General features: G+C 47.6%; 1 protein-coding gene across 1 annotated transcript in view; it reads right to left on the reverse strand.

Moving 5' to 3' along the window:
* Positions 1-55: 55 nt before the first annotated feature.
* Positions 56-14,636, reverse strand: part of TAOK1 (TAO kinase 1) — a 72,255-nt gene continuing 57,674 nt past the window's right edge. Inside the window, exons 18-20 of the mRNA XM_074923201.1 lie at positions 12,495-12,707; positions 11,235-11,417; positions 56-7,458 (exon numbers count right to left, since the gene is read on the reverse strand). Coding sequence (XP_074779302.1) covers positions 6,997-7,458; positions 11,235-11,417; positions 12,495-12,707 — 858 coding nt within the window. The 3' untranslated portion in view covers positions 56-6,996. The remainder of the gene's footprint in view (positions 7,459-11,234; positions 11,418-12,494; positions 12,708-14,636) is intronic.

The raw sequence follows: 14,636 nt of genomic DNA on the forward strand, positions 1-14,636 counted from the left end.
CCTCCCTCCCCACCCCCCCACCCCCCCCCCCCACCCCCCCTCATTTTTTAGCTGTTTCTAGGCAGGTAAAAAATGTTCCTGTTCCAAGCAAGCAGGGGGAAGAGCTGCGGGGGGTTAGGAGGGAAGAAAAGCTTAAGGAAGCGGGTGGTTTGCTTGCCAGAAGCCAAACCTGTACACGCACGTATGCCTCTCCTTCTCTGATCCTTGAATCCTTACAAGCTCCCGTCCCCTGCGACCTCCAGGACAGCCAGACCCGGAGAGCACGGCCTCACCGGCGCTCAAACTCCTCTGCCCGCGGCTTCCCGGGACGCTCGGCAAAACTATTCCCGACTTGCTGACTTGCCTCTGCCCCAAGACAAGGAGCACAGGTCCTTGCTTCGTTCCTAGGAAGCGCGGGGGAAGCCCAGCCCTGACTTTGTGGCAGGTCTCGCGGTGCAAGCCAGCCGCAGCCGGGGCAGGGAGACCGAGACCCCCCCACAAGCCACCGTATCGCACCCACAAACTCGCCCTGTGCAGCTGCCACCGGCTGCAGTTGGGGCCACGCAAAAGCAGCAGCGATGTCATTAACAACCCTGGGCTGATTTCTAAACTCTGCTGAGCTCAGAGTTGCCATAGAAATGCGTGATCCTGGCACTAAAAGCAGGCAATGATCTTAAACTAAAGTCCTCTTTTTTTTTTTTTTTTTTTTTTTTTTTTTTCCTCCAGTAGGTTTAGATGATCTCGGGTTTAAGACAAAAGCAGTCAGAAGGGGATAACAGATCATTTCTAGAGAGGTTGAAAAATATAGTCATAAGCCAGTATTAAACTGCAGCAAAGAACCTGAACTCGGTTCCCGTTGAGTTTAGCCCCAGAGAAAGCTCCAAGCCACCGCTCTGTCCCTCGCCCTGCCCACCGTACAGCACACAACGCCGAAAGGAAGAAGATTCCACACAGCAAACATGGAAAAAACTGGCAAACACGGAAAAACCTGGCGAACACGGAAAACCCAGCTGAAGGCTGGAAGCCGAAAGCCCCCGGGCGAGCGGCTGTTGGCCTCCCCAGCCACCCCCCGGCCCCAGCGGCTGCTGCGCCTCCCCAGCTCGCAATATTTAAGCACAATTCCTTACAGCATCACTTTGACAAGTCTCGGGGATTAGATGCATGCTGAACTACGACTGGCAATTACAGTAGCTTTTTGCTAGCTGGCACATACTGTATCTATAAATTTTAGTACAAAAACTTAAAAAATACAGAAACTAGGTCAATTTGTTAACTACATATTTACAGATAATTACAATTCTTTTCACTCACAATAATTAAACTAATTGTCAGTGAAAATTCAAACTGTGCATGTTCTGAGGTACCCGTACTCAAGGGTGGGGAGCGGGGCAGGGGACCGGAGGGGTGAGGCAGAAGATCCCCCCAGGTTCACATCCGTGGGGACAACGCTCAGCCCTCCTGGTTCCTGGACTCAGTGTGTGCATTCAGAGAAAGCAAGGAGAGAGGGAACCGATGTTGGGTCTTTTGTCATAGGACATGGCTTTAGGATGTTTTGAGGACGCCAGACGGGTGCAAAGCCAACGGTCACGTACCAAACTGCCTTCCTCCCCCCGCTCCCAGAGGAGCCTTCAGGTGAAGTGCAAGTATTGAGACCCACAGCTCGGTGGTTAAGGTGCTTGTTTGCCGGCAAATCCGATTCACTAAGTCCCTCTCTAGCTGACAAAGGCCTCTCCCTGCCCAGCAAAGCCGGGGCTGAGAGGCAGGGCAGGGATGCAGCAGGCAGCACCATGGCCCCAGCTGGCCAAACCTCACTGTGCGGTTATCTGCTGCCATCCTTCCCTGGTGGGGTGATGTTTACTGTAACCACTAGGTCTATCAGGTTTAGGTTTTGGGGGCTGTAAACAGCTACCCACAACCCTCCAAAGCGCTTCATACGCATTTCTCAACAGACTCCGGCTCAATCGACTCCTAAAAGTGCAAACTGAAACAAACACAGCAGACGGACAGCGCCCGGCCTCCCTGTCTGGGCACCCACCACTCCTCCATCCTTAAGATGAGCTAAAGATGACCCTATCCTTCTGAAAGAGGAAGGTTGTCCCAACAAAACCCGAGCCTCTCCTAAAAAACTCGCAAGAGACCTTCCAAAAGGAAGAGGGGGGGAAAATTGCCTCCAAATTCTCTGGTAGCACAGAGGAGAGCCCATGCTTGGCACGCTGCTGAGCTGGCTGGGCTTCCCCGGGGGGGGGAAATATTGCAGCTGGATGAACAGTTGTGACTTGACACATGCGAGAATCATTTATTCCCCAAACTGCCAGATGCCTCACTAAGATGGGGTCTGTAGAGGACAAAGGAGAAGGTCAGAAGGGTCTTCGCAGCTTGAGGAGCTCGTAGTGTCCAGCATGGCACTCACCCCTCTACTATGAGAAAGACCAGGGTAAGATTTACTAGAAATGCAGAGCAAGCACCCGGGAGAAGAACAAGGCTGTCCTCTGCTTACCGGACTCAAGCAGCAAAACACACGTGCCTAGGCAGAATAAAGAATGGACCAAAAGCGTCTGTGTGTGTACATACGTGCATGTACATGTTGTACACACATATATTTTAAATCTTCCGATTTAGCTTCTCTTCTGATCCTCCACAGAACCTGCTCTAGTTACCCGACACACACAAAGGTAGAGAGTGTTCAGTTAGCGGCGGCTTGAGCTCAGGAATACCAAAAGTTAGTGCCAGTGCAGCGTGCCAAGACCGTGCCGGGCTTGTGATCTTTTGTGGCGAGACACAGCTGGGGACTCTGAGCTCAGCCTGCTGAGCACTTCACCGGCCCACTCACCGCCTCCCCAGCAGATCAGTACATTGCCTCAACTGCTTTCCTAACGCTATACCATCTTGTTTTCTTCTCTGCTGTCTTCTGACTTTCTGATACGCTCTGGGAGCTCTCTTCTCTCCTTCACAGCACACCCATAGCAGCTATCCTGCCCTCCCGCGCCCCAGAAAAAGAAAGCTACAATTAGCAGGGCAGTATTTAAGCGAGGGCTTTTGAGTGCGTTCAGCCCCCGGCACAGCTTGCGCAGAGGCACGGCCGTGCGCTCGCCCTCAAGAGCCCTGCTGCAGGGGTTGCTTTTGCTCACAAACAGGAGAGCTAAAAGAACAGCAGAACTGAAGTGCCCTGACAGAAATGCACAGCGTGAGGTGTGTGTGCACGTATACCCACACACACGTACATACAGAGTATATAAATATATACAAATGAGATACCATATATATATATCCAGAGAGATGTGCGTATTCAACAGAGTAATGGTAGACAGTGGTACAATACAATTTATTGCCTCTCAAGAAATGGCACGTAAGCGAGGTCAAGGCGGGGCAGGGCAGCCTGAGGCGCAAAGGGCCCTTTTCCCTTGCGGGGGGGTGGTGGTGGTGGTTAATAAACATCACCCCAGGATTTAGCAGGGTGCACCCCGCGCGGCTTACAGCTAGTGTGCGATGCACGCTGGTCTGGAGCGGGAGGGCTGGGGGGGGACAGAGCGATGCCAGCCTGGCCCCAAGCCAGGCAAGGAATGGCTGCAGGGAATTGTCTGCGGAAAGCACATTTAGTTCTTCAACCCCTTTGAAGCTCACAGGTTTGGAGCGAATGCAGGTGAAACAGAGCTGTGGCCTCCATTTCAGCGCTGCATCCCAGGAAGAAAGCACGTAACGTTCGACATGGAAGGGAGAGGTGGCTGCTGACTCCCTGGGACCATGGGGAACATGAAAAACGTGGTCCCTTTCACTGATTTTAACCAAATAAAATCGAAAGAAATTCAAATCAAAGAGGTGAAAATGATGGCTCCTCTGTTTTTGTTTTTTTTTCATCTCTGGGCTAAACTACATCAGAACTCTAGGTCTTTGCAAAGGGGAGAGAAAAATAACCACAGAATAAGAGATTTCAGGGGTCAAGCTGGTGATTTGAAAATACTGCAATTAAAGTTTGCAAAGTAGTCCACACAGAAGAGCTTCCCCAGTGTTAAATACAAACATAAAAGATGCAAGAGAACATCTTTGCTGAGGTACTGGAGTAGTTTCCACGATTTACAGATTATAGTATTTTAAAAACCAAAGTTAGGGCATGACTGCAATGAGTACAATATGGAGCAATTGGTCTTACTTTTAAAAACAGAGTTTGCAAACTGATTCAGAGAGTGTTTGCGTCTCTCTAGCGTATGGTTGTTTATGTATCTCGGAAAAATAACCAAGATACTTTAAAATTCTCAGTGCCAAGGGCCTCCTCATACCTCCAAAGCACAGCCTGACCCCGAGTCCCTCTGGCTACAGCTGCGTAATGGGGTGCTTTCTCTCGAGATCAGGCTTGTTTGGGACAACTTTCCTTCCCCCACGTACACACAGGGACACACACATTTAGACCAGTTGATCTGAATCAGTTTTTGCAAACTATTTTAATTAAAATATTAACTTGTTGGAATAGTCCAGGTCTGCATATGATATACATGTAAAAATGGTTACTACACAATTCTTTTTGAATACAAAAAGCCAATATGGGATAGCCACCGTTTGGATTCAGCATTCAGTCATGCTTGACATTACACAAAGAGATGGGTTGAAGAGAATTCTGTTGAAGTAGCTCAATTTAAGCCAGAGACTTTGACCAAATTCAAACCATAACAGAAGCAAAATAATGAACCCACTGAACTTGCAGGTATAGCCCGTCCCTGCTGTCGCTGCTGCTGTTTGTGATAGAGGAGCTGAACTTCAAAACGCTGTGTTAGCACCATGCTCTGGGCACACCCTCCACACTCACATGGTAAATCCCAACACAATTTTGGCCTTTCACTTCATTTTTGGCTTTCTTTCTAACCCCAGGAAAATACAGGTACCTCTCCTAAATCAGTTTTGCTGCATTTCAACAACACTGCAATGCAAAAGAATGACCCCAAAACATCCAATTCCACATAAAAACATAGCGGAGGAAAGGACAGGACAATTCACAGTCACCACTTGTCCCAGGGGGCAACCAGTGTCACCTCCGTGGGACCCCCGCCTCATCCAAGGCTTCCATCAACTGTTAGTACTACAAAGCTCCTTACTAAGGGGCTGCTCAAACAGGTTTTGGTAGAGTTTCCATCTTTGATTAGAGCGATATGCTACGTCAAGATGCTAGCAATCCCAGCTGGATTCACCGGACACTGGCAGAGACTTCAGGATGGGGATCGGATGTTAATTTAGCTAACGAAAGAACGTCGCCCTGTTGAGAGTACTGAACAGCAGCGAGACACTAAAGTATTTACTATATAAATATGTCACGTGGACAAACACATTCGGAAAACCTTGCTTTTCAGCCCTATAAACATATTAAAGGCAAATCCTAGAGTTAGCAGCTAGTCTTTTCTTCAAGATGATTAGTGTGCAAGGAAAAACATTTACAAAGAACCCTGGCTGGTCAGTCCCCAAGACGAAAATCTTTGCCTTAAGCCAAACCTTATCTACCTGCTCTTTCCCCAGTCCCCCAGCGCTGGCTGACCCAGACCGCCCTGGCACTGGCACGAGAGCATGGGGGCATCTCCAGTTCCCAGCACTAAGGGACGACACGATGCCACAAAGTCATTCGGTTAATGAGACTCCCTGACCCCTTTATCACCGTATGGATTTCACAACCTCCTTTGCTTCCTTTCAGTAGTACAGCAGCTCCAACGAGCCTCTGGAAGTAGTGCCTTCTCGCATGGTGTGATACGCTGCCAAAATATCACAGCATCTCAAGGGACTGTAAAAGTTGTGAAGTATTGCAGCAACGAAAATAATAAAAAGGAGCCTCACATGCAGCAAGATCTACAGTGGTGATGTGGGTTAGTCATCAGCTGGGAAAGAGTCATTGGCTCAGCTCCTCCTGGTACACTGTGGCAACTAAACATTTAAACAGTTGGCTACACTCTACATGTAAACAGGAAATTGCAACAAGCCAAAAAGGTAATAAATTGGTGGATATAGTGTAACCATGAGAAGCCCGATCAATGGCATTTTGTGACTATGGCATCCTTCAAAATACCTCTGGCATTTGAGACTGATTGGCTGAAAGTCTAACATTTCTGAATGGAGCAAAAAGGACTACACTGGGCTCCAAGAATTATTCTGATGCTTAGCTAAAATGAGATGTCACAGTATTAGCTGTACAAGTGCATTACTTACGCTCCTCTGCCCAACCTCATCTGAGCTACCAGCAGCACAGTCAGGGAGTGCCAAAGCAGGAATACAAATTCAAACATTTCTAGCCTGTTCCCTCCAGACAGGTTTACCTACACGGTTCTCGGGAAGCTGACCAGTGCCTTCTGAGAGAGCATCACTTCTTACATGACACAGAGCGGGCACTTGGGTAGAAGGGCCCTGCTGAGCCCTGGTGTCTCTTGGCCTCTCTTCTCACCCTTCTTCCTCACCTACAGGTCTTTGAAAATGCCTCTTGGCAGAGGCAATACCCTAGAAATGCATCCAATTTAATGACAAATAAAAATGGAACAGAAGATCCAGCTGTTCCTCCCCTGGATGTTGGTTTAAAGGCAGCTCGCCTGGTTTTTGCAGGGTGGCAGTTCGAAATTTATGGACATGGGAGGAGGTCTCCATTCTCCCTCAGACTTCCTATGGATGGCGTGACGAGGGCAGTCTGAGGCCCTTCTGTCCTGTCAGTGTGACGACCACCAGCCAACTCTTTTGACTAATTGCATATATTTCTCAGACGCCCTCCCAAGACCCCTCCAAAAAGTAAAAAACAACAGCAACAACAAAAAAAAAAACAAAAATAAAAAACAAAAATCAAAAAAACACCCCCCCCCAAACCCTGCAGCCAAATACTATGACATCCCAGTTAGTAAACACAAAACATAATGCTTTACAAAATGAATACAATATTCCATGTGCACCCAGCTTCCACACGTCAGCACCGCACTGAGGAGGCTGCTGGGCTGGTGTCTGTAGGCAGTTTCTGTTGGCAGACAGCTCCAGTGGAATTGCCACCCTCAGTTATTGTTTAAGTTATGTATAAGACATGTGTGAACCATTGGATATTTGTGAAGTAACACTTGTGCTCCTGCTCATGCCCTGTTCCGTCCGTCCCCCAGAAGCTGTCCGCCTCAGAGCCTGGGGGCTGTTGCGGACCCCTATAGCACTACTTCGAGGTACCCCCTGCATGGGCCCCGAGGGGTGACCCCATGGCTGGGGTCCACCTTGCATTGGATGGCCCCAAGCTTGTGGTGGGCCACCCATGGGATGACCCCAGTGAGGTCCTGCACCCCCAGTAGGATTGTGGGACCAGCCAGAAGCTCCCGGGTAGCTGTGGCTGAACGCCTCGGGGGAGAGATTAGAAAGAACCATATTACTAAAACCTAGCCTCATGCTTTCTGAGTCAAAGGCTTCGATCTCGCGAGCTTGACGCTCCAGCAGGCTTCGTATCCGTTCAGTACGCTCGTTCTGCAACGCCAGCATCTCCTCCTCAATCTAGGAAGGAAAAAGAAGAGACAGTCTGTAGTAGCAGGACTCTGTTAGAGGCATGGCTTCACGTCTCGGAAGGACTTGTAATAGCCAGCTAACGCGGAATCTTCTCCCCGTGTTTCTACGTGAGGCTGGATCTAGAGCAGATGTCCACTGACACACAATCTGTTCTGAATACAAAAGGGTACGTCCCACAGAGCGGCACAAGCCAAACCAGTTGGAGGGTCTTGGTCCCTGCTCCCTGGTGAATACAGAAGTTTTAGGCATGCAAATCCAAAGTTTACACTGATACTAACAGCCTGACATAGATTAACGTTTTAAGATGCAGCAAAGCCTACAGCTTTCATAAAAGCCTACTGGGAAAGCACCTCCAAACACAGCCAAGCACAGTGCCTATACAGTCATATACCTGCCAACACAGCTTAATGTGACCTTCACTTCTGTTTGTAGCTGAATCTGATGACGATGACTGTTACTTTCTCCAGCATTCAGTGTGCGAGCCCACATTTAAGTTTCCTCTACAGTATTCTCTGGCCAGATTTTCTTAGCTCGTGTTTATCAGCTTCTATCTACCTCTTTCCTAAATTGTTTTCTCATTATTTCACTACCCTGATACTTTCTCCAGGGTGTGTGGCTGAAGAAATTAGGCAGTGATGTTTGAATTGTCTGGCAGATTATTAGCTAGATGATATGCAAGCTGGCAGCTCCAATTTCTTCCCTGTAACACTGTTCCAAATCAGCTTTCAAAGGTACTTGGGGGGGGGGCAGTGGGATCAGCTCTCCAGTACAGCAAACATGGGGCTGCACCCTCCTGACACCCAGACAGGGATGAAAGCTTTTCTTATTGAAATCTTTGCAGGCAGGTGGAGAACCAAAGAATCATTCCATTATTTTCTTGCCAACACTCAAAAAACTACTTTTGGCCTCAGTGAAAAAGACCAAATGAGTGAAAAGCAGCAGCCAAGACTTTTAGCATAGCTCACTGGCATCTCCCCTGCTGTCAGCAGCAACGTGGCCAAGAGGTGTTATCTTGGTCTGTGCTGAAGGTACTGGGCAGAGCGTTGTACTTGTAAGCACCCTCTTGCCTTAGTCAGGGAATATGCAAAGTGATTTCACCTGGAATTTAGGAAACAATCTGCTCCAGCGTGAGTCATCTCCTGAGCCATTTGGGGCTTTCAGAAACGGCCTTATCCACTTGCCTGTTTCTTAGTGCTAGGTGAGTGACACTGAGGCTCTCCATAAAGCAGCCTTGCTCACTCCTGCTGAAAGCCACGCAGTGGTCAGCTGCCTTGGAAAAGGCAGAAGAGGAAGAAGGTGCCTTCTCTAACATTAGCTCTTTAAAATGCTCCACTTGTTTTTCCCAGTCCTGCTACCTAAGCAGAATCCTCCTTTTTCAACATCTTCAGCATGTCCTGCTGCTCACAGTTTTCAGTCTTTGTGACAGTGTTAACACACAGAACTTGGTGCAACTGAACTTTGCAGAGAGGCACGCACTGCACTAAAATGACATCACTTAGAAACGACCTCAGGATGCGGGACTCTGAAGATGAGGTGTCTGAGGCATGTGGAAAGGAAATGAGTAAATCTGAAGTCTTTTAAAGACACTCTTGGGCCATGCTCATTACTGGTGCAACACAAACAACACGGCATCAGGGTGTAGCTTGTACAGTGCCTCAGTCACTGGCACTTAAGGCTGGTGGGGCTGGCTGCTCCCTCCTTAGCCTCAGACAGACATGTATGCTCTGGTGAGTTACTATGGTGATGGGCACCATCAAAAGTAAAGAGGATTGTGCTGAGAAGGGAGCAGAGTCCTAAGCACACACTAACTTCTGGAACCTGGTTTATTATCGAACATCAGGGACTGACTTTGCCACAGGCTACGTATGTATTTGTGCACATAAATTCAGACATCCATCTTGCACACATACCTGCCCTTTCTCTGGCTGCCAGTTTCAGTCAGCATGTGGAAGCAAACACCAGGTGACATCGCTGAGTGACCCACACCACAATACTCAGCTCTTAGTTCTTCCAGAAACAGAAAGCCACCTCTTCTCCCAAATAATACCCTTGCAAAACAAGGATGCATCTACTTTTGTATCCACACGTTTTCCCTTGAGCTGCCACTGACTGACTCTAACCCCATCAAGAGACTCACCGCTGGTCCATGACTTTGTGACTTGCAGTGTGCCAGGACTGCATGTATTGCTAAATAAGCCTACGGAAGTTGAAGCACCATCCAATTTTTTTGCTATTCTAAGGCAACACAGGGACACAAATACGCACAAAAAATTATGCTAGGTGTTTTATCATTCTTTTCCTCTCTATGAAGTATTATCTATCACCATCACTGATGCCAAATGCTTCGTCAGGGGCTTTCTATGTGCAGACACTTCAACCCTGGTCCACAATGAAAGACTTAAACAACGTTATTATTGGTTGATGTGTGTTTCCTTATGTCACCGACCTCACTTCAACTTCTAACCTAACACTATGTGCAGTGCAATTATATGTTGCTCCCGCAGACAAGGAGCAGTGACCAGCAGCAGGCTGGCCGTGGCACACTTCTCCCCAGTGCTCCCAGCTGAGCATGCCACCAGAGGGCAATGCACACCCAGCATAAAGACTGGCTCAAAGGCAGGGCTGGGACCCGACCTGTCCTCTTCTGGACCGGAGCAAACTAACTAGCCACGGGGTCTAAAGACACCTCTTACACATGTGAGCGCTGCAAGGGAACTCTGTTTTCACAAGTTCAGTTAGTTCCAGAATTCCTGTCTCCTTGCAGGAGATCAAAGCACAACAGGACTGTACTGTCTTCTCAGAGACGCTTCCTCAGCTGACCGTGAGGTGGAGCAGTTTTATGCCAACGTGGGCCCTCTATCAGCCCAACATCCATCTGTTAGCCTCTGGGAGAAGTTAAGTGTAAAGAACCTCGAGGCCACAGAGTAATTGCCCTAATTTAATAATTGCCAATCAGCAAAGTTGGGCACTGTTGCGTGAATGGCGATGGCTGGCACCCACAGGGCAAATCAAAGGGGAGAAAATCTGCAGGAGGAAGGCTGATTGTGTACTGCCTTTCACTGACTGGTGCATTACCCCTCCCTGGGTTTGTGTAGGCCACTCACATTTCTATACACACCACATGTCTGGCACTGCATGGGAAAGCATACTTCAACAAGGAGCACCTTAACACACACAGCCAACTACAAGCTGAAATCTAGGGAGCAGCAGGTCACCCCTGCCTGTGAGTCTGGCTACTTCAGTTTGCTTCTAACACAGTTTCATAGGGAAATTGCAAACTGGTCTCCCCAGACTGACAAATGGAGATCTGCATTAAAATATATTACCATAAAACACAGGATCTCGAATACATTTTACCTCCACCCCCCAGAGATACCTACTACTGCTACTATGCCAATTCCAAAAGCTCCCCCCGCCAGCTTTAGGTTGTTATTGTCTGTCCTCTTAATGAGCTGGGGAAGCTAATCTGCAGCTCAGAGAGAAAGAACAGTTCACTTTCCCTTCTGCCCAGAGAGGCACGGCTCCCTCTGGCACACTTCAGGCAGCTCTGTCCCAGCCAGAAGCTGCTCTCATAGGACGGCTGAGCTGGCAGAAAGTTTGGCCTATGTGTCACTGAGCTATCACCCCAGAGAGACAAATACCCAAATGATCCATGTTACTATATACAGCAAGGTAAAAGCAATTTCTCTCTCTGTTGAGACGTACAGTGCAATTTAAAATCTGAATCATGGTGCGTGCTAATGATGCTCCCATGCCCATTTTACCTTCTGCTCGAGGAGGGCCCGACGGAGGGATACCCTCTGTTCAAGATCACGCAGCTCCCGATCATGCTGGGCTTCTGCCTGCATCTTGATTTTACTCTGATATGCATTCAGCAGCTCCAATTCTTGCTGCAGCTGCATCTTCAAAACCTGGCACTCTGCTTCCTGTGCTTCATCCAAACGCAGCTGGGAAAGACAGACAATAGAGACATTTCACTATGGGGTAACCACTCATGACACTCCGGGGGAGGACTGTGGGGAGTGGGAGAGAATGGGATGGGACTTTGTTTTCTTAGCAATACAATTGGTCTCTATTGTACTTCGTTTCACTGAACAGAGGACCTATAGTGACAAAGACTGGTGACAGTGAGCCCACAGCGCTGATGCAAGTGATGCTGATGAGCAGTGGCACCTCAGGAACCACGATTCATATTGCAGAGACCAGACTGCTGGAGGTGCTAACATCCACAGCTCTCCTTTTGCTAGAGGCAAAGAGAAGATCTCTTGCTCCATTCAACTGGATTAACCAATTACCTGTACGCAGGAGACTTAAGTCCACATCCCTGCCAATGCAGGACTTCAGGCAAAAGAATGGAATGACATAAACTTAAAAGCAGTACGATACTGAACTTTTAACCTTCCCATATGTAAATTAAGCCAGCTGCCTTGCCTCACAGTGTCGTGTCTGTACAGAGCGACGTGAGCAGGACGCAATATGCAAGAAGTGCAAAGAAAACCGCACGTTCAGTTGTAGCAAGGATTCAAAGCATTGCTCATGTGGTCGTTCCTTAAAGAAGGAATCACAGAACTTCCACAACGCTTCTACCATTATTTCAGATTTACAGTCAAAACTGCGGACTCTTCCATGATTCAATGAGCATCTTCCACCAGTGGGACATGCTTTGGTTGGTATCACTGACAAATCAAAACCTAAATGACTTAAGACAACAAGCTGCATGTTATTTAACAGTGCTCTAACAGGGATGTTTATGTTGTCAAACTTCAGGCAAAAGCAGTCCTCTGGCCACACAGATGCACCGCTTTGCATCTCTGCTACAGCAGCTTCAACTTCAACCTGCCTGAAGGGGGTAACACCTCTTTCCTCCGCATTTGAATGCTGCTTTTTAGACACAGAGGAATGACTGTGCAGGGTATGGCACGTGTAGCAAGGAAGCAGATAGCCTGCTGTCAGGATACAGATCGGTTAAAATGCAAACATCCCTATTTGGCTGAGGAACCCTGGGTCCCTCGGAGGCGACTCACAGCTTGTGTAGAGAGCATTTCATTAATGCTGTGATCATACTGCTCAGCCAGGATAGCCAGCTTCCGGGTCTGCTCCTCCTTGAGCCGTTTGAGGACAGCTTTATGTTCACTCTTTGGCGTGGTCTCCAGCAGATGGTTTCTCAGTGCTTTGTACTGTCTGGTTTGGATCTTGCATGTATCCTGAAACTGCTTCTTTATCTGTAGTTCTTTTGACTGGAAAGATGGAGGGGACACAAAGAAAAAACCAGCATGTTTCAAATGGAAGAAATATCCATTCAAATGGATATTTAGGATTACATTAAGGATATGAGTTCAAGAATCCACAAATGTATATTAACAGCTACAGTGCAAGGAGGGAAGCAAAATACACAAGAGGCAATGACTATTGCTGCAGCTGCTTTGACACTGCTACTGTGCGAAACAATTACAATACAGACACTTTTATAACAAAGCTCCAGCCTAAATACAGCTGTCTCTGCACAAAGAGCCTCACATTTGTCACTGGACTGGATCCAGTCCTGGGTGTTGCTTTTCAAGAAAAGTTCTTGAGGGACAGGACTAATATTTATTAGCACCAAAAGCCATACTTACACATGACTGTGTTTGTATGGCACATATATACAAACAGCACCTAATGTTATGAAAAGCAGCAGATCTGGTGCATGGGAAGGGACAGGGAAAAAGAGCAACACTTTTTCCATTGAGTGTTTGATGAAGAGGTGTTCTAACCCCTAATATTAAGAGCCTGGTTTTCACAAAGATACTAAAAAATGGCTGGGAAAGATTAGATGCTCGAAGACGCACACCACAAGCAACATTAGCACTGTGCTAGTCTGGCAAACAAAATGACTCCCCAGTCCTGACAGAGGCTTACTGGAGATTGAGTTTTCCCTTTGCACTTGCTAGGACCTCTGTATTGTTTAGAGACGTAACTTTGTGACTGCACACGGGGCTGGGAGACATCAGTCCTGGAAAAGGCATCTGGCCCTGACCTGGCTGTATGATCTTGAGGAGATTAATTAGTTTTTTCCTTCACCTGCCTTGACTGCCTTCAAGTAGCTTGTAAGGGTTAATGCCTACTAAGTGTTTCAAGACTCTGAAAATGAAGGTGTTCTGGAGTTCCCTGGATCTTTCTATAAGAGGGCTGGCAGGGACACTTTAACTAAGCAAAATCCACATGTGATGAGTGATGCTGGTTAACTGACAGTCAAGTTCTTCATGGTAAGGAAAACCAAACAAAACCACCCCTAAATCCCCGCATCAGGGCAGTCAGTACACACTCCAGGTCATTCCCACCGTCATCACCATGGTCAAATCCCAAAGCACTGGGGGCAGGAACAGAGCAGAGGACCAGATTCCTGTCCCTTGAATAAATTGGAAGAGCTCTGGGATCTGAACCAGCAAGGCAGATATATGTGCATGTCTCCCGTCAGCTCCTCCACTGCCTGCTCCTGGCACTAACTCAAGACTCAGCAGGGTAGGTGATAAGCACAGCACTTGTAGCTACCTAGAAAGATGCAGTGGGATCAGATAATATATCCAGCCCAATTTAGACATCAGCATGCTTTGCTGCATAAACCAACAATCCCACTTTGCTAACCTGATGCAGAAAACAGGACAAAAACGTGTTTCATTCAAACCAAAATACGTATCATGGAGAGGAATACATCACTTTTACCCCTTCTAAATTCACAGGAAGTTATTTCCCTTCAGGAAACCTTTAAGGTTGTTTCTCCCTGCCCTTAAGGGAAGTGTCAGCAGGTTACACATTCCCACCAGGGACGTGGTCACAGCAAAACACTAGCAATCTGTTTTGTCCTCACTTTCTGTGAAGTCTTGCTTGGACACCAGGCTCTGTTTACAGGCTTCAAATCCAAAGGCTTTAACAACAGGAAACAGAAGGGAGGGGTAAGATTTCCAGTCAGACTTCTGACAAGATCATTTTGACCTAGTATTGTGAAATACCAGCAAGAGGGTATTTGCATCACAATTAACACACTCGAAATAATAACAGAGCAGTTTTCACTGAAGGGTGAATTCTAGTTATCGGTCCTTCTGGTGCTGTAATAGCAGCAACAGACACTGACCGTTAAAAACCTGCTTTCAGGACAAAGGACCTCACTAAATAACAAAGGGAAAGCC

The sequence above is a fragment of the Athene noctua genome, chromosome 19 (genome assembly GCF_965140245.1).
Source record: "Athene noctua chromosome 19, bAthNoc1.hap1.1, whole genome shotgun sequence".
NCBI classification, from domain to species: Eukaryota; Metazoa; Chordata; class Aves; order Strigiformes; family Strigidae; genus Athene; species Athene noctua.